We start from the raw sequence: 25822 nt of genomic DNA, 5'->3' as shown, positions 1-25822 counted from the left end.
TTTTGTTTCTACTTCCTTTATTTCGACGTCCCGTCGGCAGAACGTGACTACGTTATTATTTATTTGTTGAACAATTTTTTTTTTTCTTTTAATTACGTATGAGTATAAATATAAATGGCGCTGCGTGAGTCTCTTCCATCTTACTCGTGGAATTCCAATCGCACTTGATGAATATTTATAATTTCATATACTCGACGGTTTCTCTCTCTTTACTGCGTCGCACTAACGATCATACAAATTCTTATACCTTCATTGACTAGTTTATCTCGGACGAAGGGATACAATGCAATTTTGCAAAAAAAAATCAAATCGCGAGTACAATATACGTATAAGCATATCGCTGTAACGACAGGGAGATACGGACAATGAAGTAAACGAAAAAAATCAAATAGCTCAATCAGCTCAATTGAAATAAATAATTAACACCGACGTGCCCGGTATGACAATGAAAATGGCCATACCCAGAGTATTGTAATTAATAGAAAATTCTTTAAATAATAATAGCAAAAAAATAATTTTGACTGAATAACAAAAATTCACTTCTACGTGGATCACGAGAATTGTTTACATAGATGCATGTATAATTATATTAATAATATATGAGTGTATATATATATATATATCTATAATAGAGCATATATTAATCATTGGATCTGTACAGCTAAGTTCAAGCCATAATTACTGTTAAAGTCTATCATAGAAAAATATCCTAAAACTCCGGAAAATTTCGTCTAACGAGGCTATACCTTGCTAGTGCGTGAGGATTTCCCTCGAATTAATCGATCGATCGAATGATTTTTCTATTCGTGTAATACGATTAATGATCGATATAATAATTCTTTTGCACGTCGATTGCATTGGCTGCACATTGCACCGCTGTTTACGAGATTCCTATAACTCTCGCTTTCACATTACAATTTTAAAATTTTTCAACTTCATCCTATTGGCAATCGACACTAAAGGGTGCACGATGGCAGTGAGACCCAATATAAATGGGGAAGGGCCCCGCCACCGAACAGGTGCAAATTCGGCCGAAAGAGTAGCAAAACAAAATAAAGACCTATTCCAACGGCAACGAGTTTGAAGTGTTTAAAAAAAAAGGCAAAAAAAAATAATAATAATAAAAAGGTAAAAAAAAAAAGAATTCAATGACAGATCACAATGACGTCACTGGAGTGAATCGTAGTTGATTTTCGGATGCATCGTATACTTCAAAGTGCCAGCCTTCGAAATGAGAAGATGCACCCGATGGGCCCCCCTCATCAGGCCCATTCCCACCGATAAAACGAGCACGTGAGATGCACTGGAATGCAGGCAGGTATGCACATTTTTTTTTCCTTCCCTCTCTCCTTCCTCGCTCGCACGCAGGTCCGGAGAAGAAATCGCGCAGCTAAAAACTCATCGGCATACGAGACCCTCGAGCTACCGAGGTTACACGAATGAAAAGGTCCTGACCTTTCCTCCTTGCCGCGTCGAATATTCGACTATTCGAAAGCATAGCTGCCAAAGTTACTCTTATCCATACGTATTATCACTCGAAGTCATAACCATTATTCAGCACTGGGTGGATCCTTGAGAAGCCGCACCAATGGATTGAGTTTACCATCGTCCGAGCATCTGTACTCCTCCAGCAGCTGAGAAATAATGAATGTCGATTTAGAAAATGTCTTGTAAGAGCCAAGTAATGCTTTTTAAAAATACATTTTACTACCAAACAGTTGTATATCGTCCCTTCACGTTTTCCTTTTACTCCCACTAAAGTTCCCAAAGGCTTATATGAATTTTCGTATACCAACCTGATAAGACAATTCGCAGGACAACACAGCCCTGGCATCGGGATTGTTGTGGGTAGCAGCCAGCAGCGCGGGCAAAGTCCTGGACGCCAGTCTCGGGTCGCCGTAGAACGGGAACGGCAGGGAGCACAGCTGCTGAAGTACACTGGGTCCAGCGCCAGCCGATTGTAAAATTAGCTGCAACGGAATCCCGGTCTTGGTTTAGTGCGATGCATAAATAGTGTATAGACGGCCTGAATAAAATACCATAGGCCCAACTGCACAGAGTCGTGCTAAGACACTGCAAAGCGTCTGTCCAGCGTTCGGCCCTCTAATTGGAAGCAGCCCAATAACGAACGTACAGGACAATGGGAAAAGCGAAGAATATAAAGAAGAAAAAGTGTTACTGCTCGTGGGAACCTAGAAATGTCGGTACACTTCCTCCTCAGGTGTTACGGATGTAAATAGAACGTGGTGCGCAGGAGACACAAAGACCCAGCACCCACCACCTGCAATGCCCAAGTGTACACCAGAGAAATTTGAAGCACCTGTGCGGACTGATCGTAACTCATGAGGATGGAGTTATCACTGATCCTCACCAATTCTTGTGTTTTCATTATTTAACTTGCAATTTCAATTTACACTGTGCCCCCTGCCAATGGTATTTCCCAGTTAGTGACGTCGATGGCTCTGACCAGTTTCAACGGAAATGGGGTTGGTCTGCCAAAAGAGATACGAGAGAGGAATCGCTCTCCCCCCCCTCTGCTTTTTCGTTAGCAACAAGAGGAAGAAGGGCGCAACTCAGTGACACGAAAAATTTGAATTTCGAAAAAAATATTTAACTTGCAATTTCAATTTACACTGTGCCCCCTGCCAATGGTATTTCCTAGTTAGGGACGTCGATGGCTCTGACCAGTTTCAACGGAAATGGGGTTGGTCTGCCAAAAGAGATACGAGAGAGGAATCGCTCTCCCCCCCCTCTGTCTTTTTCGTTAGCGCCAAGAGGAAGAAGGGCGCAACTCAAGTGACACGAAAAAGGGATGAGACGAATGCACCCACGTCGCCGATGCACTCAACGTCGGAACTTGCGTTATGGGTGCGGAATGGAACGGGACGGTGCCGACGAGTAGTAAATATATCTTAACAGGCCTTCGCCACCCATATTGATGGGAGTCGCGCTGAGTGTGTTGTGTCTTCGGCGATGCGTTTCGTAGAATTATAAAGAAGATGCGAGAGAAGCTGATTCCGAACGTCATTGACTCTGGCATAAATGGATCCTGGATGGGACGAGGGTAGAGGGGGAGAGAGAGAGAGAGAGAGAGAGGCTGAAAATGAGAAATTAAATTTTTAAATACATACACACTTAGGTTAGGTTAGCTTCGCGCTGTACGATCCTGGATGGGACGAGGGTAGAGGGGGAGAATTATAAAGAAGATGCGAGAGAAGCTGATTCCGAACGTCATTGACTCTGGCATAAATGGATCCTGGATGGGACGAGGGTAGAGGGGGAGAGAGAGAGAGAGAGAGAGAGGCTGAAAATGAGAAATTAAATTTTTAAATACATACACACTTAGGTTAGGTTAGCTTCGCGCTGTACTGTGGTCCGAACTTATTTTTGAAAAAAATTAAAAAAAATCGCTCCAAATTTATATTCGTACATCCGTGTACGTATGAAGCTAACCGTGCTCTTAGGTACCTCTGTTTCTCTCCCCTTTACCCGGAATATTCCTTCGGGATCGAACCTCAAGGAAAACAAGGAACGCGCGCCAATCCGGAGATTCTGTTTACACTCGCGAAAAATCTCGTCTATATGCAAAGCCGCCACTAGCCAATTCTCCTGGGGCGTTATGACTGTTACGTTTAATTAATAAAAACAATTGGCGCTTGCTCGCCTGAAAGTGACAACATTATTTACCAAACACTTTCCGATACTTTTTTGGTCGTCTCTCGAGTTCCGAGTTAATTTTCGAAATTCTCACGCCGTCCAATTAAATATTTTATCCGTCCTTCAGTACGAGCAACGGGGTATGCACTTGGTATTACGGATAACAGGGGTAGTTCGGTATGTGCAGGTAGGCATATATAGTTATTTGAAATAGCTTCCAGGAAATTCGAATTTACTGCAAGGGATATCGAGGGGTATTGCCGCGAAGGAGGAGGAGAGAACAAAATGGAAGAGGAATAAAACTTTTCTGAGATAGTCGGCGACCACTTTTCCTTTTTTTTCTCTTTTTTTTCTTCAAGTTATCTCTTACTTCGGGAGTCCCCGTAGCCGTTCCCGAATGCCAACCGGGAAGCCGAGGAATCCAAGAGACGCGACTATATCGCAGGAATGCGACTTTAGATTAGAAACGAGAACCTAACGTAACCTAACCACGAGCGAGGAACCGATATAAGCTTGAACGGCCGTAGTTACGGTCCCGTGAGCGCGTAACGTTAACAAACACACAAAAAAAAAATAAAAAAGACACGACCCCTCGAGTCTTACCTGATTTTCAGAATTATTAACGGCAAAATATCCAAGAACGGTAAAGAGCTCCAGGAGGATGCCGGTAGCGCTGACGACGTAATCCTGAGCTGCTTCCAACTTTTCGGAAAGCGGATCACGTGACAAACGTGTGATCGTGTGGGACGCCACAAGACGCCATTGCAGACTGGTACCCTCGGCGCCCAAAAGATCCTGCAACGTGAACAATTAGAAGATATAAGGTCAAAATGAGAAAAAAAAAATCTAAAGAGAATCTGACAGATAATTTCCAAATGGTTTAGGCAAACCTTATACGCCTACTGGTTAATAGCGGTAAAGGAGATGGTGGACGGGCTGGTCTCGCCGAATAAGAAGCAAAGAGAATAAATAACGAAGCCCGAGACCAGGCTGCGGTTGGCCCGAATGAAAGAACAAAAAGAGAGCGATGGGTACTCCAGGAGAGTCCCGGGATAATCGAGTGATCTCCCGTGGGACCCGACGGGTCCCTAGCGGGAGCGACCATGATGGTTTTATGAGGAGGGTACGGCTGGGCGCGAGGTGGCGCTTCAATTGAATTCGTGGTTTGGCCAGCGCAAACCCCCATTTGATTCTGTCAACCCCCCGCCAAGGCGATATCTCTATCACATTCGCTATGCCCGTCTGGCTAATGGTTAGGTGGTACCAGCCCTGAGGTTGCACCTACCAAAAAAAAAAAAAAAAATGTATCAACGGTACCAACTGGAGGGTGTAAATTTCTTCTGCATGTCCCTTTACCATTATCCAGAACCTGAATGATCTCACATTAAATAGGCACGCGGAGCTCGTGAGTCTCCTGTCAATGGGTTTTCCGTATTCCATGCGGGTTCATGGGGTCAGCTAAGTATCCTTGAGAGGATAAACGAACGGGACGTCCTGAAGTGGCGAACGAAAGGGTTCGCATCCTACAGTAGCCCAGAAGGGTTGACCCGGTGAATCCGTACGACGTGATACATCAGCAGTCAATTACTTAATAGACTATTTTCCTTATCCCAGTGGCGTATCCCTCAATTTCTTCATCTTCCTTCGCCAACGGCATCACCTAAGGCTTACTTGAACTTTATCTAGATCCAGTTCAGCCATTGTCCTGAGAAGAGTGAGTCCTCTGCTAGCCAAGATCCTGGCGGGTGACCCAGGTCCCGTCTGGCTCGGTATCGGAGACACGCCCTTTTGATTTTGACCGGTCAGCGCCAAAACTGCATAAAGCGCGCCCACTGCGCCGGCGGCCTCGGTGGACGATAGGCTCCCAAGCAGATGCACCCTCGACGAGGTCTGTTCCGATGCACCAGCCTCCGCATGTAAATTATCAGCCTTGAGTTGAATGCAGAATCGCGATAGCAATTCGTAGGACGAGTTCAGCAACGACGACTCGTGATCCTGATCTAGCAGATAATCGGTCTCCACGGCCGCACGGCTGTGCCCGTGTACGCGTTCGACCATACCGCCGGAAACGAGGTACCTGAAACAGAAAACGAAGTCCCGGGAGATATAATAAACCGGAGAAAATTGTAAAACGCAAAAGTAAGAATTCAGTACACCGGGTGCATCCCGTAGGCAGGCAAGTGTGCATATGGGCAGACCCCCCATGGGTCCCCATAACAGAGATAAAGGTGGAGTGGGCAGGGTAAAAAAAAACACTATTGCTTACAGGAGAGCATGTGTGACGGCGTAACACGAGAGGATTATAACATCAGTGGGTAATTCTGCGTACGGGGCCCGAGCCCCATAAAAATTCTACTCTTCCCCATGCAACGTCGGTCACTCCATCACCCATGAACCCCCCGACCATCGAGAGAACTGCTCATTCTGCCACGGGGTTCTCTCCCGTTTGAATATATCTCTCTCTTCCATCCTTTTCTACGGTGTTTTTGCCTCTGGCACGAGGGGGGGTAGGTACGTCCCTGTCAGTGCGTATTACCGATACACGCACTGACACGCGCCCTCCACTCCCCCTGCCTCCTTCGCACAAGCGCATACACACCCAGTGAACCCACTACACAACACAACCCATGACCCCCGTAGTGCCATGGGGAAAACCTATGGGACACCACTCCTGGCCAACTGTCGCGTCTAATCATAACTAGCTCCGAAGCGAAGCCCACGCGCGGCCTCGGCGATAATAGAAAAGTTCTGTCGCGTGCCACAGACTCCGAGAGCCACAACGTGGAATCCATTGGACGCGTATAGCGCGTTCCTGTACAAGACCACGGAATAGCACCGTTGAGTGATCTCCAAAGCCATGGGCTGTAATGGGTATATACGACGCGGGCACGTGTACACCTTTTTTGGCTTTTCACAAACCATTAACGCAAGAGACAGTGGTCTCTTTGAGGTGTTATCGTATTATTTTTTTTTATGGGATTTTTAACTTTATAGATCGGTTACCACGTGCATGGATATATTATTGGTATGCTTTTTTTTTTATCGCTGCCAGATACGACCCCACGACGATTGGACGTTGTTATTACACGCCATGGAGCCTTGTAACATCAGTTTCCATTGAGAAAACTAAGGGACCCGGAAAGTGCTACCCACTGATTCAATTCTCGTGAGTCGTTCGCGCGCATTTTATTAGAGAATTTATTTGATCCCCCGTATTAGGACGTTTATGGCAGTGGCACTTGTCGGGATCAGCCGACTCCGTCCGCGTGTACCTACGTGCGTCCTTCTCCTCGTATACGTTATACGTGAATCTTTGAGTACACGAAACAGGCATCCCTCGTGAGCCACTCTATAGAAATCCAAAACAGGCTTATACGGAGGGATAGGGGGGTTTATGCGCATACGCGTACCAAGCACTAGCCTCTCCGCCCCTATTTATAACCTCATTATGCACTGCTGTAAATCCCTTCGAGGGATTTCACGACGTCATCAACGACTCCGGCAAAAGTGATGATTCCTCGTGGCGAAATTTGAATTTTTTGCTAATTCACCATATATCGGCGGGTATGTGAAAGTTTTTTTTTTTTCACAATTTTTCAAATTGCCGCCCATTTTTTGTCACGACCCTGGCACCCGGTCGGTTATGGCCCAGGAGCGTAAAGATATGCACCCCACGGGGGCACTATGAAATAATCATATGGTTAGCTAATGGCGGCCCAAGGGTAGTGATTGCCAGGCCGGGCGTGGCGGCTCGAAGGGTGGTAACCAAGCAGTATGAGCGGCGGCGGCCAAGGGTGAATCTAGGGACGAGAATAATAAATAAATTCAATGTATTTGCCGGGAGCCCCGCAAACATTCAATGATAGATCGCAATCTCGGGGCGATGATGCCCCCTGCGCAGACGTGCGTGAAGATCGGATCGGACTTCCTGCTTTGGTCTACTATGCCATTGCTACTGTTATTATCAACTGGTATTAGGTGCTGCTGCTAGGTACCTCACTATTAATTACCATTGCATACGGTCCTTGCATATAACACTTTGTTATGCGCCTTAGCTCAGTAAAAGAGCGTGTAACATGGAATTTTGAAGCTGAAAAAAAAAATTCATTATAGTTCTATAGTGATTTACTTTTTTAAATATTGACAGTCAGTGAAAAAAAAAATCAGTTACATATCTGAAAGTGACAGTTTCAACTATTGTAAGAGAGCTGCCGTGCACGTGAGAACGAAGAGTCTCAGCTAGGCTTAACCTAAAGAAGTTTCCTTAGGGCGAATCGCGAATGACGATATTGATTGTCAGAGTCCTCAGGATTGTAAGCCGGCCCCGACGGTGACAACGAGAACGTCGAAGAAGAGGAGCAGGATAAGAAGCGTCGGCGACGGCACACTTGTTACAATATTTACAGAATCCTCCCCGCATTTCCACCCCTATAGTATGACCGACCTCCTGCCTGCTACTGACAAGTGTCTCTCCTGTCCCTAGAATTTTAGCGAGGCTAAACCCCTCGCCATTCCACTTCATCCCCCATTACACTGTGCTTTTTCTAGCATCCCCATTGCCTGACACTACAGTATCACTACTCACCCCGTGAACAAGGACTCCCATGAACTCAATGGTAACTAGATATAGGCCAGTCTGTCTCTGATATCCTGACTGTCATATATATATATATGTATACGCACAATAACAGAGAGTAAAATTCGCCAGAAAGTATCATACGGCAACCTAAACGATCATAGCTCGTAGAAATAATTGTTTAAAAATCTAAATCAGATCATAAAACTTCACGATGACCCAGACCAGGTGCCGAGTTCCAAGTAAGAGTATTACTCAAGGATACGAATTGGCAAGCAGATGCTCCTTGTACAGCTGTCTCAGCCCGGTGCTTCCAGCAGTGATTCACTCCCGTGGGAGACGTACGTCCAGCCGGCGCACGATGAGACGGCCTCTAACCTCTAGACATAGCCTTTACACTATAAACATTGACCGTAACGCATAACTCTGGTCGGTCAAACAGTAGTTAGTACTTACGTAGCTAACCTAAAGTAGCGAATCTGATTGTTGACAGTTCAGCGGCTTAAAGGCTGTAGTTGTCAGCGACGCCGAACGCGGCAAGAAAAGTGTGTTTGCATGAGCGACGGGCATAATGACGATTGCGCGATAATCCGAATGGGAAAGGATCTAACGAACAGGAGTGTTTGATCAGGCGGCAGGATTCCGGTAAGTAGAAGTAACGCCAGGCGGCTGCATATATTCTCACTGCGTTAACGAGACTGACAATCACCGCCATTACTATCGAACGAAAGTGGCGCCATCTGAAAGGTTCAATGAGAAACCTCAGCGCGATTATACAACAAACGAAAAGTCCCTAAGATCCCGCGCGTAATTACGATTTTCTTCTACAACTAACTCTAGAACAAGAGAACACGCGGAATAATTATGTACGCATTATTGTATGATCGTACACGACGGCGTCGGCTGGCAAACCTGAGGTGATTATCGACGACGTGTCGACTGAGTTGAATACAACGAACGGGGTTCCAAATAGTGAAAATAAAAGCGTGCACGGGTCGAGTTAACGGTATATTTAGTGTATTATTCCGGAGGAACGACTCGTCAGGTAACACCGAGTGACTTCGTAGATGAGGGTCAGAGTATTATGTGACGTATGAAAGGACAGAGATGCGATACGAGTGAAATGGTGAAACATAGTCGGTAATGCTTACAGTAGGGAAGGGCAGACTCGTGGAATTGGTAATGTATTATAATCCGGAACTCTAACGTCTGGCACGGTCAGGATATTGCTACTCGTGATTCGTTGACGCGTAATGCATTCACGCGAGGATTTCGACAGCGCAATAGTACGTCGACACCGATATATATAGATATACGGATTGGTACTGGTGAAACTAAAATTTTTGCAGGACAGCCAACGGGAAATACTCCGCTCGACTCTCATCGACCAATAGGGGATGTGGACTCGTGGCGGGAACCTGGACCCAATTCAAATAGATTTTAGCACCAAGTTATATATACTATATATATGACGGAAGTCGATGACCACTTTAAGATCTGGACGACCTCAATGACCCGTTAAAGAAGTTATTTATTCGAGGTTTAAATAAAGGATATGGGTACTAGGGGGATAGAAAGTTGGTAAGCTTTAAGATTTTTTTGTTTTCGCGAGAGGGTGTCAAGAATTTTTGTCTAGGCGATCCTAACCCCCTCTCCCTGTCTATACGCACAAAGGGTTTTCGAATGGGTATAGGTATACGACGCAGAGAAAAAAGAACGATGGATAAGAGGGATGGAAGTCGTCAGAATAAGGGTGAGAGAGCCCGAGAATTCGTCCGTGTTGGCAGGGAGTGAGCCGGACAGGGTAGGAAGGGTAGGAAAAACATCACGGGGGTGAATGAGCGAAGCGGGTGGCTACGTAATCTGCTAATGGACTCTCGTTCTCTCTCGCTCACTCTATCCTCTTTGACTCATGCTCGTTCTCTCTTGGTGTAGCTACCCTCTCGCGACCCAGCCGTACAAACCCCGTAGAAAAGCCACCCTCCTACGGTCTCTCGTAGTACCGCTACTATATACCGCCTATATATACCACGGAAGCTTTACGGGTTTATGCATTTTACGTATAGGCCCTGTATAGCATATCCCTCCCGAATGCCTTCGCATTACTTTGAAATCCAAAATCCTGCGCGACGCGAATTTTAATGCGAACAAGTTTTACATCCGCAATCGATCACAGCCGCTGCATTGTAACGCAACAAATTAAATCTTTAAAATAAAAGTTGTCTGTGGATGCGAAAAACGTAAAAAGGTATGTCCATAAAAATCTTAATTAATAACATATATTTTGTGATATTCGAAACTTTGAGTAAAAAAAATTAATTTGAAATTTTCCTGTCAAGGTCTGGCGAAATAAAATTTTACCTGTTTTCATATCCAGAGAGTCGATGCTAGTAAAAATGTAATAAAAAGTGCTCGCTCCTCTCTTTCGTTGAAGAAAAATGAAATTATCAGATCAAACAGGGACGTCGTTATTAATAAAATAGATTTCCGACGGTTTGAGAGCCGGGGGCCTATGACGTGCCGCAGTGCGAGTGCGAACGCACGATGGAAACCAGAAGGCAAGAGAGCGAGAAAGGAAGAAGACACCGCATCTCAGCCTAACCTCGTTTCGCGCGACTCTGATTTAATCACGTACGCGACTAAAGTAAAGCCCTTTCATTTTCGGTAATAAGCTACTGGCAAGCACTGAAAGCTCTAGTCAGTATCTATTTGCCAGACGGGCGTATCGCTGTACGCGCACATAGAAGAAAATTCTATTACAGCGCGAAAATCGATTTACATCCTTATACATTAATTCCTCGAGGATTACAAGTAATGTAACGTAACGTTTGAGACACTCGCTGTCGAATAGCCGGATATGAAACGGCTACGCGAAACAAAGGACGTGGTACTGTCCACGTATTCGTATATCACAATGTACTAATTACGCCTAAACAGTACCGACCTGTATGTCTGTATATCGCACGAGGATAATTAATAAATTTAATATTACAAATGAAATTGAAAGTCGCACAAATTAATTTCCATCTATATATATATATCGTGATCATCGAACAGAACGTGCTCGAGGGTCTCTCTTAAATAATTGATCAATTACTCGGTTGATCCCGGTGCCGATTAAAAGCGGTGAGTAAAGTGAGTTGGAGACGGTGCAAGGACGCCAAAAGTGAGAACGAGAGATGAAAGAACTGGTATAAATGAGCGCGAGAGAGAGAGAGAGAGAGAGAGAGAGAGCCAGAGACAGAGTCTTAGAGTAGACAAAATGGAGTAATTCGATGAAACGACAGGATTAGCACTGAGAGTGTTTACCAGATGATTTTTCCCATAACGCAGCCTCTCTCCATCTCTCTCTTTCTCTCTCCTGGCAATTATCTGCGTGATTGCTTTCTGAGCCCTGATTATCACTGTCAAGCCGAGATGCCGCAAAGGGGCTGCGGAACACTTGCCGCATGGTCTTTTTATTTGGCTTGTGTTTTTTTTCTCCCGTCCACTATGACCATACCTATTATAAGTATATAAACTTCTAAGTACACTAAACACTGAACGTACAGTGTATAATGGAGTGTCTGACCAGCCTTTGCCCGTCAGTCGGATAAGCGAGAATTGGTGAGCACACAAGATTCATTATCTGTTTATCATATTAGGGCACATCTGTTGTTTTATGAACTGGCACCCCCTCGACAGCCGGCAGGAGTTTACCGTGAGCGTCGCGACGCTGAATAGCAGGCTACGGTTACGATAGGCGTACTCGACGACGACGCACTTCAGAAAAAAATAAAAGCGCAATAAAAATGGCGCCTTGGCACTCCAAACTACTCAAACACTCTGCGCGACTTGAGAGCGGCATTTTGCTTTTGTCTTTTGTTACAAAACCTTGTGCAGTGTCTTTTTCTTTATCCCTCTCTACGCTCGCCGTCGTTGCGATCAGTTTTTAAAATTATAATTGTCACTTAAATACTATTTCGTTTCCTAGACGCTTTAGAGCACTGCACGGTAACGCTGCTGAGATTTCCATTCTTCCAGGACTAACTTAAAAGCCCACGAGTCGCAGGCTGCAAGGCAGGGCTGGGAATTAGAGCTTGATGATCGATCGCGGCGTCGGTGTTAACCTCGTGGACACGGGGGGGTTAACACGTTTTGAACGTAACAGCAACGTAACGCAACGAGCGTCGAAGTAACAGGCAGCAGGCAACCCACTGCGAAAGCGTGACTCGCGAGTATTTTATGTGCAGTCCGACAGGAAATTAATCAGGGTGGTTTCTCTTGCGACGTCGACGTTCGCCCTGCAGCAATAGTCCAATATATTCTGGCCGGATCGCATAAGAATCTTTATGGAAAGAAAAAAAAGAGAAAAAAAAACAAATTATATTATTTTTTCTTCCAGTACGAAAATAAGATGCAACGAGTCTAGAGACACGGAACAGGAAAGGCCCGTTACCGGAAGGACGATCAGCGAAAGGGTTCCTCCAGAAGACTTTGGGAGGTCCACGAGGAGGAAGTTGACCCAGGTGTTACGTGTCGTCATGAGAGTGCCATGGGAGATCGAGTGATCCAAGGAAAACAGAATGGCTCTTATCCAACCGCCTGTACGACTTGGCAAGGAGGATTCACATTCTGTCAATGGTATCCAGGGTGGTCTTGGCGCATCTTCATATCCATTTTCCTCCTTGCACTTTATATTTCTTTCCCATAGGGAACGGTGGGTTCGTAAAAGCGACGTCATTGGTACCTGCCACCGTCTAATTCTATTACCTGCAAAGTATCGCTACACGCAATGTATTGTAGTGTATTGTGCAGTTGCAGGGAACCAAGCAATTCGTTCCTTACAGTTGCAATTGCATTTGCGACAAGGAGGTTAACTTTGTACTTGCAATGTATTTACTTACCCAACGACGTCCTGAAGACGCGCTTGCACTGCTGCATTCTCAATGGGCTTTGCCGGAACCAAACTGCACAACAGTTGCATAGCGGCTGTCACTACGGATGCACTGCCAATTGCATTTCCGGTAACTTCTTGCATCTGACTCTGATCGTCCTGACTGGTGAATATCTGCGGACGTTGAAGAATATTTTTAAGTTAATGTATACAGATATATATTTTTTTTCTTGTTGAATTAATTTTTTTTTTTCTTTTTTTTTTTCAATCTTTTCAAACTAATCTACCTTCTGTGCATTTACTGTTGGCTGGTACCGCTTACGGTGCAACGGACGAATATTAAAGTAAATTGGCAAATCTATCCCCGCCGTGAAATTCCACGGACCGCACGCTCGATTTCACGTTGGTTTTTATGAGAAAATTGTAAATTTGTTTTGGACCTCGCGCAGCCCTCCGACTCCTACGAGATTGGAAATACGTTTCCGGCTGGGAAAGTCTGGGCGATGCATCTCTTTGCCCAATGGTCCAAACTCCAATTTTCCTTATACTAGATCTCTAATAATGCCACAGGACTTGGCATTTTTTATTTCGTTCCAGAAAATCTATTACGGTCGGTCAATATAAAACGTAAATAAAGAAATATGGTCGGTCATTGATATTCATGTACGCTATATTGATATGCATGTAATCTATATATTTACTGACTGCTAAGACATCATTGTATGACGCGTACAGGTATAATTTTATTGAGACTATACGGTGGGTGAATAGTAACAAAAAAATTTTTTCAAGTAGATTAAAAATAAAGAAAAATTAAAAATATATAAAAATTTATCCGAAAATTCCGCGAATATATAATGCCAAAAGTATCCAAGAGTTTCGCAAACGATTCTCTTCTATTTCTCTTCGTCATGAATGTTTCTCTCTCTCTCTCTCTCTCTCTCTCTCTCTCTCTCTCTCCCTCCCTCCCTCCCTCGCCCCTTCTTCCTGTTCCTTTTTCTTCCCATTTCTCTTGCTCTCGGTTTTCTCTACGCTTCCGAGAGTACGAGCGTGGCTGTGTGCGCCGTGCGTGACGTCACTAAAAGCTCTCTCGCCGCTAATGCATTTGCAGGGGGAAGTTCAGGGGGAGACAGGAGCGTAGCAATGAAACGCAAAAGACACAGTGGTACCCCGACAGAAATCTCAGGCCGATGAGAAACATCATTGACAGTTGAAACAAAAGAAACGGATAATGTATCCAGCATCCTCAGAGTCTGACAGTCTTGAAAGTTACTAAACGCAGTTATGAATGGATTGTTTTACGAGGAAAAAAAATAAATTACATATAAAAGAAAAGATGCTGGCGGTATGTTCAGTGAAAAATTTATCAGGAATTTTTATCACAGAAATTCATGAAATACTTTCATAAGATAATTTTTATTATTTTTTTTTTGTGAAAAATGTTAGAGAGACGCTCCTGAAATCTTTCGTGTATCTCTGCTGTACTGTAATTCCAGTATCTTCTGGCATCCGCACCATATTCTCATTTTGACAGAACCAAGCCAGAACTTCGGCATTACAGCGATACTAGCGCCATCCAGCAGGAAGGATTGGTTTCTAATCACCGTATGCGTATATGTATGAAAATTTTAAATACATAAAGATATTTCGCTTAGTGAGTGAGAAACCGTTATTTTAACTATTTGAAATTTTCTTCTTTTAATGCATGTCCCTTTCTCTTTTTGTATGACAGGAAAGTCGAGATAAAGGAGACGAATCGGAGGCGATTACAAAGAAAGAGAATCCCCACCGAAAAGAGCGCGTGTCACATGGTCAAACGCGGCGTCGTCGTGGCCGGTTAGGAATCAGGACCTGGTCAGGAATCCGGGAGGCCTGGCAGCACGGTGAAATCGGTCCTAAGAACCCGCTTAATCCTTATTTTGACAGGGCGGACAGAAAGGACAGGCTGACAGTGAGACTCGCGCTTATCCGGGCTCAGAAAGAAGAGAGGCCAAGAGAAGGACGACGGGATAAAGATAAAAGATGGTTGAGAGAGAGAAAGAGAGAGAAGATGAGGGAAAGAAAGAATAAATAAAACTCGAATGACAAATAACGGCGCGCGCGGAAAGACCTGAACTTGCACGGCGAGAGGTGATCAGAAAATAAATAAAAGAAATATATGGCCGCTCATTGGTGCGTATTTAATATGCTGGTTTTAACTTGCCTGTCCGGTCAGTGAGCATTGTCTACGCGTCGCTTATTAAGCCTGGATTAATGTAGGAGGCGTGTTTCTTTTTTTTTATTATCCTTTTCTTCTCTTACGGTGACACATGAGCGCACGCGCCGTATTAAAAAGTAATTTAACCGCCACTCCGATTTCCGAAACTGTATCACACGTCAAGTCATACAGGAACATGTGGCGACATCACACAATCTGACGGTCATTCGTGCGTACTAGATATGGGAATTGCGTAAAGACGCCAGAGAATTTTCTTACCTATCGAGACTATGGTTTTCCCAGTTTTTCTGTTCCGTAAAATCTACTTTTATCGACTATCGATTCGTTACCGGTAACTCTTTAATGACTGGATGTTTCGAAAATTATTTTTAAAAATTGTACATACCTCTAACCGTTGCAGGAGCAAATCCATGATCACCAAAATTTTATTGCTGAGGAGAACCATCTTGATGCTGTTCATGTTGCCATTAATCGCTGATCGATATGCACGGCATATCGAAACGATATTTCTGGAAAAAGTAAAATAATTGTCAGAATTTGAAATATTCAGTCTATTAATATCAAGAAAATTTATTCACTTACTTATCCGGTAGGCTGTGTGAGTTGTTCTGCAAATTCAAACCCAGGTTCAGTAGATTTGACAAAGTCTCAAAGCCGTTTAACGAATTGAAGGCTTCTTGATCAGACGCACACTGTAAACAAAACAAGCTTATATATAACTGACTTTCAAACTTCTTTATCTGGCTTCAGTGGATTGACTGATACTTACGGATTTGGAAAAGGCTCTATCAATTTCTCCCAGACAGCGCTCGAGACGTGACAACGCAACAACGGACCAATTGCCTTTCCCGTGGTTATTGCAAAGTCGCGACAACTCTTTAAGATTTTGCCGAAATTTTGCCTTATTAGCAGATTCCACTTGCGACTGTGAACTCACGATCTTTTGCGAGTCCATCCACTCCTGTCCACGTAAAGTCATCCTTTGCTTCATTTTCCTACTCCTTCTCTTTGAAGCTTTCTGTTTTTCTTTGGCAGCCTTATTCTCATCGTTACTCGATAACGATACAGGCATATCTCTTATCTGTGCAATATTAAATCTCTGTAATTCATCTCGTGGCGGTTCACGGCCGTCATGCATCTTTCGCACAGCATCCGCGTGCAATTTGCTCTTTAAATGACTGAGTAGGTAGACCTCATTTGGAATCTATGAATTAAAATATCAATTTATTAGATACATATTACATATATTTATCAATAAAAAGAAAAATAATACACGTACCAGTGTACCACACAGGGAGCATTGTTTCTGCACTGGATAAGATCTTAATGTAGGTGGTACTTCTTCTGAACGCAAAATGGACGACTCTACAGCCCGCTGTCGAATATGCTCAATATTTTCACCATGTCTTCTGGCAGATTCCTGTTGCTTCTGTGCGATCTTTTTCTGGAGCTCTTCCTGATTGGCTAGCTGAGCAGCATGTAACGCCGAGAGGCGTTCTTCGCGATCCCGAGCTTTCTCTCTGGCCAATTCCTGAATTAAACCAAGAATTCGTCAAATTAAATGAGCTTATAATAAAACAAATAGAGAAGTTCACTGTTTCTTATACTTACTTGACGTTCCTTTTCACGCTCCAATTGCATCTTGCCGACACGTTCTTCTCTTTCACGTCGGACTTCGCGCATTTTTTGAATTCTCAATTGTCGTTCAACTTCCAAAGCCCTTCTGCGTTCCTCGGCAGCGGCTTCCTTTGCAGCTTTTTCTTCCTGGCGACGTTGTCGCTCTTCCTGGATACCTTGAAGACGCTCCTCTTGTTCTTGACAAAGTGCTATGAAGTCATGACGTTTGTTTTGTGCTTCCAGTTCGTTTATGAAAGCTATCTCTTTAAGTTTGGAATCCTCATCATGAGCTTTTCTCACAATTTCCAGTAGATGCTGCGTCCTGTTCTCCTCTGCTCTCTTTAGCTTCATCTCCATTCTCAGTCTCTTGTCCTCTATCAATTGATTCTTGGCGCTTTTTACGTCCTCTACCTTATTGAGAAGTTCTCGCAAACGTTGAGATTTTTCCATAAGGAGCTTCTGACGCTTGTGCTGGGCACAGGCTTGCTTTGTTTGATAACGACGCAATGTTTCCGGCAACGATCTTTTTCGGGATGGTGATGAAAGCTTTTGATGAAGCTCTAGAGCTCTTCCTGGATGTCGAGCTACTAATGCTTGTAACTGAGCAAGGGTATCCACGCGTTCAGCCCAAGACATACCTTCAAGCATATTTTCATACCTGTAAAAATAAATGTTGTATATTCTGCATTCGTAATTTATGAAGATATGACGTTTATCGTAACTTACCTATCCTCTAAACTAATGTCGTCTGTGCTATCGTCAAGTGACACTTCTGGTTCGTCTCCTTCAATTTCCAGGACCATCTCTCCGTCGGTCTCATCAGTTTCTGTGTCAATGTCTATTTCCGTCGACTCTAGCTCCAAAATTTGTCTCTGCAACGAAGCCTCTTCTTCAGATAATTGTTGAGACCTCTGTGAATCAGCCTCTTCTCTCTTTTGTTCTTCTTCAAGGATAATCCGTTCTCTTTCAGCCTGAGCAGCGATGAACAACTGAATTCTCTTCTCCAAGAGTTCAGCCTCGCTCTTGAACACAGCTGCTATCATGGATGTAGAATTGGTATCGTTCACAGTGATTGATTTCTCATCACTCTTTAGTGTCTTCAGAGCATCCTTACTTTTCGAATCTTTCACTTTCTCGACTTCGTTGTTCATGTTCTTTCCAGCTTTCCCGGTTAGACACTTCCTCTTCTGTCTTCTATCTTCTGTTGTACAGGAACTTCTTTTGCATTTATCGGAGGAGCCATCCAAGCACAGGGCTGGTAATGAGGTCGCTGTACTTGGTTTGTGAAATCGAGTAGCCATATTTAAATTATGAGTACTGCCACGCCGATACCGACTCCTTACAGTTTGCCAACCCTCCTCCCCATCATCCTTTAACTTAGGCTTGCTATTTTGTTTTGTAAGAACTTCTACCGAACCACTGAGATCCTTGTTCTGATTACACTTTGCAGAGTTCGTAATCCTTTCACTTGCTGGTAATGATTGTATTTTTCTACGTACTATCACTGAAGTTCCTGGACGCACTTTACTACTGTGAGTACTGGACTTCACACCCAGAGTGGTTTTACTGCGAATCATTTTAGGGACCTGTAAACTAGAGTTCTGACTTGTTTGAGTTGTCGATGGCCTCATACGTGAAACTGTTGCATAGGCTGGTCTTGCAGGAGTTGGTTTTGGCTGAGACTTATTGTTACACGTAGTTGTACAAGGAGAAGGCTTGTTTTCAGCTCTATTTTCTGGAATGACTTTCTTCTCTTTACTTCCAATTATTCCACCGTTTGATCCCAAAATTTTCTCATTATTTCTACAGGCTCTTGGGATCTCTTTAAGCTTTGGAGAATTTTCTGTATCCGAGTTACTGTCTTCATTAACTGACATATTTAAAGGCAAAGGTTTTATGACACTATTAACATTAGAATTAATTGCATTTTTCTTTGCTTCGAACTCCTTGTTCTTTCTACATTCATCGTCATTCTTCTTTCTTTCCTCGTTAATTACAGACTCCTCTTCCAAGTGAGCTTTATGTTCACAATTCTGGACGGATTGCACAAAAATTGAGAGTTCCCGGTTATCCTCACCATTAGTACTTCTAGATCTGTTGGACTTCCCACAAACTTCGGTAACAGTACCAACAGTTTTCTTTGATATAGCTTTTGCCACGAGTTTTGTTGATACTGATTTACCTTTATTAGTTTTATTGATACCACTACGTTCAATAAGAGTACGACACTTGTCTTTAAGATTCTGTGAATCATTTCTGGATACATTATTCTTATTATCTTTAATAGTCTTATGACCCGATTCATCCATCATAGTCCTATTTTCCACAATTGTCTGGTCCACAGGACTTCTACAAGAGGATCCTGTAGGACTCGATGAGGATCTTGGTACAACTGATGAACTCCATGTTCTACACGGTGATGTCTTCCTGACCTCCCATGCCAAGGGTGTTCTACGCAGTGGAGGTGGTGAACTTTCGTAAGCCCATTTCACTTTAAACCAATCTATAAGATTGTGAAAATCTCGTGTGTAGTTCTCCAAGACCAAGATTACTTCCTTGCATTCTGAAATGCTCTCATCCTCTTCACATGTTTGATAAATACCATCCACAGCCCTTTGTAAATTGCCAAACAGGAAAGCCCAGTATCTCGCTTGCAATTCTATAACGGATAAAAAGACAAATCATAAATTATAAATATTCCTCGGATTATGTGACTGTAAATATGAATTTTTATTGAAACATGTATTAAATACCAGATTTCTTATCGCGACCTGTTGATGCTGATCGAACTCTTGCTGTTGATTTTAGGGATCTTTTCATGGTTGCCGACTGAACGACCCTTGGCACACTCGGTGGTTTTCGTGTGACCTTTTCTGTATTACTTGTGCTGACTGGTACATTGAATGCTATTAAATTACGAGCTGTTCGACCCTCTTCTTGTATAAGTAATCGAACGTCGGCCATTTTCGCGTTGGTCCTAGAAAGAATACATTAATTCGTTCAACGTCAACACAAAATTAATTACAATACTGACATAAACCTGAATAAGCAAGAACAAGATGAACTTGACTAAATTATATTTTATTAAACGATTGAATTACACGGGTAAAAAAATGCCACTAAATTTTTTTTAAAAGAATACAATAACAATTTTCAAAATATTTTAATAATATTCCCCGCGCGTAATAATGACAACCATGACGGTACCAATAAATCACATGTCAGACATTTATGATAAAGATGATTGAAGGTAAACATGTATATAGTTTATCATTAGTATAACAACAGAATTTATTAAACGAAGGCTACTTATCGCAGTCTATTTCTGATAAGACGATAATCAAGTTACTGTACGAGAAAATGATTTTTATTTACGTATCCACAATTTAAAAAATATTTATCATCGATTCCCTGAGATACAGTAGAACAATGACAATGATTTATTAACGACGCAATATGCGTCAAAAACAGGCCTAATGTCAATGGAAATATGTCATCACCTTCCTGACAATGACATTTTTAAGGTTATGCTGTCTATAATGTAAAATGTCATACTCTACCATAGTAACATGTCAATATGTAACAAACGGCATAAGGATTATATTAATATATTAGATATTTTATCGTGAGTGACCGGATTAAAAAGCATCGATCTACACTTAATGTGGACATGAAAAAAATATTTTAAGATGCTCCTGCAAAATATGAGACGAAAAAACAAAAACAAACAAAGTAACGTATTATTGCATCTCCTAAAACAGAAACGAAGAACATTTAATTATAATAATCTGCTATAGGTTAGACCGAGACGAACCTTTGGTGCGTGCGGATTTACGGTAGGACCCAAATTGTCGTATAAAATACATTTATGCGACGACAACACGAGAAAACATTTTCATAAACGAGACATGTCATTTGACAAGACAAACGACAACTCGTTTTCACGTACATATCCTAATGGTTGGCAGCACTGTTTTATAGTTCCTTTATGTTTTACCTAAACGTCAGAAAATGTTGAAATTTGTAGGCATCTTATAAAAATATATGTTCAATTTCTGGAATATAATCGTAGTTAACTGAATTTCGTGTATTTTCGAAACGATTTAACGCATAGTTATACAGCTACTTTGATTACAATAAGAATTTTTATGATGATTCAAATATATTTGATTCACGTAGGACTATCCGCCATTTCAAGACAAAGACCGAGAGTAACCGAGAGTTAAATTCACTAATGCTCATACAGTCATGACTAGCATACCTTGTGTAGAGATTGTGTGTACTAACATATTGGGAATCCTAAAATATTATTCTGTATACAATCGAATGAGTCGTAATGGGAACGTAATAAAAGAACTTTAAGAGAATAGTAACTAAAGTCGAATATATGTTGTATTTTTCAAGAATTTATGATGTCGGTGACAACTAAAATGTTAGCTTGACTCAAGTAGTATCATCTTACACGCTATCTAGCGGCAGAAGAATGAATCGGATAAAACGGCTGTGAAGGATACAACACACGCGTTACGTGTGAAAATTAAATTAGCATTTGGCAGGTGTATTTTTGGGCTTTGCTCGTAGAATCTCAACACGATATTCGTACTCGCTTTCACGTAGCCGATAAGCAAGAGGTTATAATAGCGGCGAGTTCTCGCCGTAGACAGTTTTTTTCTCTCACTTTTCCGTGTGATTGTGTTTCCCCTGGAGGTGGCTTTGCTCAAGAAGGAAGACTAACACAGAGGGCACCGGATCGCAGCCACTGACTGCCACACATTTTTTTCAATCGGCTGACGCGGACAATATACATCGGATTAGACGATTGTACGTATTTCATTTTCTCGAATGGTTCACACTCTATGCCATTTTCAAGTTTCTAGTCGCCTCGGTCGAATTCATGACAATTTGAAGGTTTGGATTATTCCTTTATTTTTTTTTCTCCTTACTGATTTTTCTAAGCACCGGCCTCCTTTGTTTATATCCTCCCACATCATAATTATTGCGTGCTACTGATGTTTTTGATGTCAATGCCCTTGTCTTCTTTATTATTTATTTCCCTATAGTAACATCTAAAAATTAGGGACGCATTGCACTTGTTCACTTTTATCTCCCGCGTCGCAACATAAAATATCTTTTGTTCGATGTCGAATGAATCCCAATGATCTATATTTTTATTGCTCAGTTTCGTGATTTACTTCCTAATGTCGATATCTGGCACTACCTATAATCTTGCACAGGTCACGAATTATTTTTAAACGTTTGTTTCATTACGTCTGAATTTTTTATCATACACAAAGAACATGCTCATTTAGCTATCTAATTAACAACAATGTTCAACACAGTTGAAAGACAGTGACTTCACTATCTTGTAAGTATTCGTATTACGAGACTTCTGAAAAGGCTTAAGACATTTCTCCCGTTTCTTATATCTCTTTTATATTCGTCAAAATATTAATGATGACAATCGTATCATAAAGAATTCTAAGGGCATAAATCGGCATAGATTTAGGAAAGATGACTGCATTACCCCGTCGGATCATCAAGGAAACTCAGAGACTGATGCAAGAGCCGGTTCCTGGTATCAGCGCCGTACCGGATGATACAAACGCTAGGTACTTTCACGTGATCGTCACCGGTCCAGAGGATTCTCCCTTCGAGGGTGGACTCTTCAAGCTCGAATTGTTTCTACCGGAGGACTATCCTATGTCTGCGCCCAAAGTTAGATTTATTACCAAAATCTATCATCCAAATATCGACAGGTAAATGGTTGAATAAGAAACCGCGAAAGAATAATCTAAATAATTCTGCGTACAACAGTTAAACAAGAAACAACATTCCTTGCACGTTACTGCACGAAATCCAACCAAAAAAAAACCGAACAAAAGAATTGTCAGTACAAAACAAGATTCAACAAAGTCATTGATAAATACAATGATCAAACTACATAAATATTCAGTCTGCGTATATACATTCCTTTTTGATTCCGCCATGGCAGTAATTAACAGTCTCCTAGTTTATTTTTTTCACAACCAAAAAATAGTACACTAAGTCGCACATGGCTGTCGAGTCTCTGTGTTGTATCAAGTTCTTTTTGTCTTCTATCTCACCGGATAGACTGGGCAGGATTTGCCTGGATATCCTGAAGGACAAATGGAGTCCTGCTCTTCAGATCAGAACGGTTCTCCTCTCAATACAAGCCTTGCTGAGTGCGCCAAATCCGGATGACCCTCTGGCGAATGATGTAGCTGAACTCTGGAAGGTCAACGAAAGCGAAGCGATACGTAACGCCAAAGAATGGACCCGTAGATTCGCGATGGACAACTGATCTCAGCCGATCCTGGTTAATAAGAATTCATATAAGAAGATGGGTATCCTCCTCCATTACGCCGTGCCGACAAGTGAACCTCCTGCTGTATCTCTCAGTCGAAACCATCGCAAAGGACACACACCACACCTAAACACTTGCAGCTGCAGCTGCAATATTACCTGTACCACAATTACCACCAATACTGCTACCTTCTACTAGTACTATTACTACTACTACTACTACTACTACTGCCGCTACTAATACTACTTCTGCTACTACCACTACATTCATTGCACCTGTGTCGACAATTTTGCTATTGAGATACAATAAAGGAAACAAATCTTTTTTTTTCTAAGAGTACTATCGTCGTGACCATCGCATATTACTGATACGTTATATCTTATATAGCCATGATCATTGAGACTCGATCGAATGGATTCTTTTTTCTTTTAATTTTTCAATTACAATATAATATGCGATTTTATCAATTTAGTTCCATTTCATTTCTTTGGTCTTGATTTTCTATATAAATTTGGTCACTTGACCTTACGTAGAGTCCTTGGTACTGGTAGATTTCTCAGGATTCCAAAACGATAACGATTTCATAGTGATTGTTGTTGTTGACAACAATTTGCGAAAAAAGAAAATATAATCTAATGATTATTGTGCATTTACGTCGACGACAATGTGTAAATAACTCCAGTGTGCGTTTACAAGTTGTAATGTCTTATGGTTGAGGTATCCTTATATTTGTTACCTTGCTTCTTTTTTTTATTTAGAAAAATTATTGGAAACCTTGACTCGGTCGTCGTTTTCGTTAGATCAGTTTAGGCTTCGTCCGGTGGTCAGGAAAATGAGATTGCTACGATCAAACAAACGGGATAGAGAAGATTAGTGATGGTTTCTTGTGCATTAACGAAACGGTTTTATGCCTAATTACAAAATCGTATTAACGAAATACATTTACCTATAGAAAATTTCTTGTTACGCTTCGCTTCTATCCGATACGCTTCGCCGATTTGAAAACTGTACTTCTTGTGCGTTTCTTTTCTATTCAATTTTCTTTCTTTTTAATTCTCCATTATCTAAATATCGCACGAATGCCTGGTGCCTTTTGAGAATCTTAGTGTACCAAAGATGAGAACATTTGCCTGCGAGCTTTTTCGAAAGTGCTGTTGAAGCTCAAAAGCACACAGAAAAAATGAAAACGTAAAAAAAAGAACTCTCTAACCTGGGATAATTATATTGGTAGACCCAAAAAGATAACAAAGAAAAAACTTATATCACGTAAATTCAGGAGGGAAGAAAAAACAATGATCAATCAACTTCGTCAAATAATTATCCGAAAGTGTGGATATAAAAGATATATAGATAATATTCAAACTTTTTAATGGAACTTGTACTGCGCAGGCGTTACTTGACAAACGTAGTGGTACTATAATGATAATCGTAAACGAACAGCGAATCCATTATAATATATCTAATATAATAAGAACAGTGACATTTAATGTTCAGTCTGACGATATCAACTTAATCGAACGCGGCCAATTGCCAATTTGTCAATCGAAACTGCGTCAGAGGAGCTAGTGGACAATCTTGATCAAGAGTGAATGAATCTAGATTTTTAAAAAGTTATGTACTCTGTACTGCATGCTTTGGGATGTGTGGCCGTTGTAAACGATTATTATGTTCTTAAGTGGCGCGTACAGTAGAGCTGATGCAAAATACTCGAGAGACCACTGGAGGCGATTAATTAATTAACTTAAATAATTATAAGCGATCGAGGAACAGTAGTCCAAGGTAAAGCACGATTCCTAAGAGAGAGAGAGAGAGAGAGAGAGAGAGTGGCAAATCCCTCTTGTGTTTTCTTCTATTAATTTCTATCTAATAAACCTACTGAAACAAATAATTTTCTCTGTATTTCAAAAGAAAATACAAAAGATTATGTCCATAATACATATAATGATACACGTAGGAGCTAATGAATTGGAGGAGGAGGGTGAAGGGGAAGGTCCAAAAAAAAATGTAACAAAATGTCTCGCAAGACGAATTACTTCCTTCGTGTCGCGAATAGCTTCGAATTACACGAAATTACGTTTAAGATTGTCACTTAGGATATACACATGTAAATGTACGACAGAGTAAATGGCAGAGCAGTTTTTATGTAATAAAAAGACCTTGAAAGAACCGAGCTGTATGAGGGGTGGTTGGAAGAAACAAATTTGAATTTTTTTTGTTTTCTATCTGAAAACGCATTGCTAGTGTACGTACATAAATACATAATACATACTGCAGGTGACACAGAGAGACACGGACACACATACGACGCTATTATAATAATAACAATTATTATTATTATTGTAACTATCCTGTAACAATAAATTAGGTTATTTAAGCAAGGCTTATTATCAATTAACGTTCCCCTCTTGCGTTATTGTAGAACACTGTAGTGTGAACGGTGATCGATATTGAATTTCAAGGTTTAAAGCCAAGATGAAGTAAATGAAAAAAACGTGTTTCTTTAATTGAATTCAAAATTTTCAAAATTCAAATTGTAACTATCCTGTAACAATA

General features: G+C 41.8%; 2 protein-coding genes across 4 annotated transcripts; one reads left to right on the top strand and one right to left on the bottom strand.

The window, feature by feature from the left end:
* LOC107271761 (S phase cyclin A-associated protein in the endoplasmic reticulum) lies at positions 1 to 20909 on the bottom strand. Of its 3 annotated transcripts, XM_015748149.2 has the most exons (13): positions 20759 to 20909; positions 19698 to 19921; positions 17671 to 19603; positions 16939 to 17602; positions 16607 to 16858; positions 16097 to 16531; positions 15910 to 16019; positions 15713 to 15836; positions 13120 to 13283; positions 5329 to 5734; positions 4261 to 4452; positions 1797 to 1970; positions 1 to 1634 (listed from the first exon to the last, which is right to left on the bottom strand). In XM_015748149.2, exons 2-13 carry the CDS (start codon positions 19906 to 19908, stop codon positions 1551 to 1553), a joined length of 4749 nt encoding a protein of 1582 aa, XP_015603635.1. In that variant the 5' UTR covers positions 19909 to 19921; positions 20759 to 20909; the 3' UTR covers positions 1 to 1550. The 3 variants fall into 3 exon arrangements, 1 of the variants encoding a protein (XP_015603635.1); XR_001538738.2 differs by lacking the exons at positions 1 to 1634; positions 1797 to 1970; positions 4261 to 4452; positions 5329 to 5734 and adding exons at positions 12426 to 12560; positions 12672 to 12998; XR_001538740.2 differs by lacking the exons at positions 1 to 1634; positions 1797 to 1970; positions 4261 to 4452; positions 5329 to 5734 and adding exons at positions 12426 to 12560; positions 12672 to 12985.
* Positions 20910 to 21275: 366 nt separating this feature from the next.
* LOC107271765 (ubiquitin-conjugating enzyme E2 N) lies at positions 21276 to 25647 on the top strand. The gene is made up of 3 exons (XM_015748154.2): positions 21276 to 21765; positions 22445 to 22700; positions 23056 to 25647. Exons 2-3 carry the CDS (start codon positions 22456 to 22458, stop codon positions 23264 to 23266), a joined length of 456 nt encoding a protein of 151 aa, XP_015603640.1. The 5' UTR covers positions 21276 to 21765; positions 22445 to 22455; the 3' UTR covers positions 23267 to 25647.
* The last annotated feature ends 175 nt before the right edge of the window (positions 25648 to 25822 follow it).

Source organism: Cephus cinctus, unplaced genomic scaffold, assembly GCF_000341935.2.
Source record: "Cephus cinctus unplaced genomic scaffold, Ccin1 Ccin1_scaffold1042, whole genome shotgun sequence".
Lineage (NCBI taxonomy): Eukaryota > Metazoa > Arthropoda > Insecta > Hymenoptera > Cephidae > Cephus > Cephus cinctus.
The sequence above is the reverse complement of the archived record's forward strand: the minus strand, read 5'-3'. Positions and strand labels throughout refer to the sequence as shown.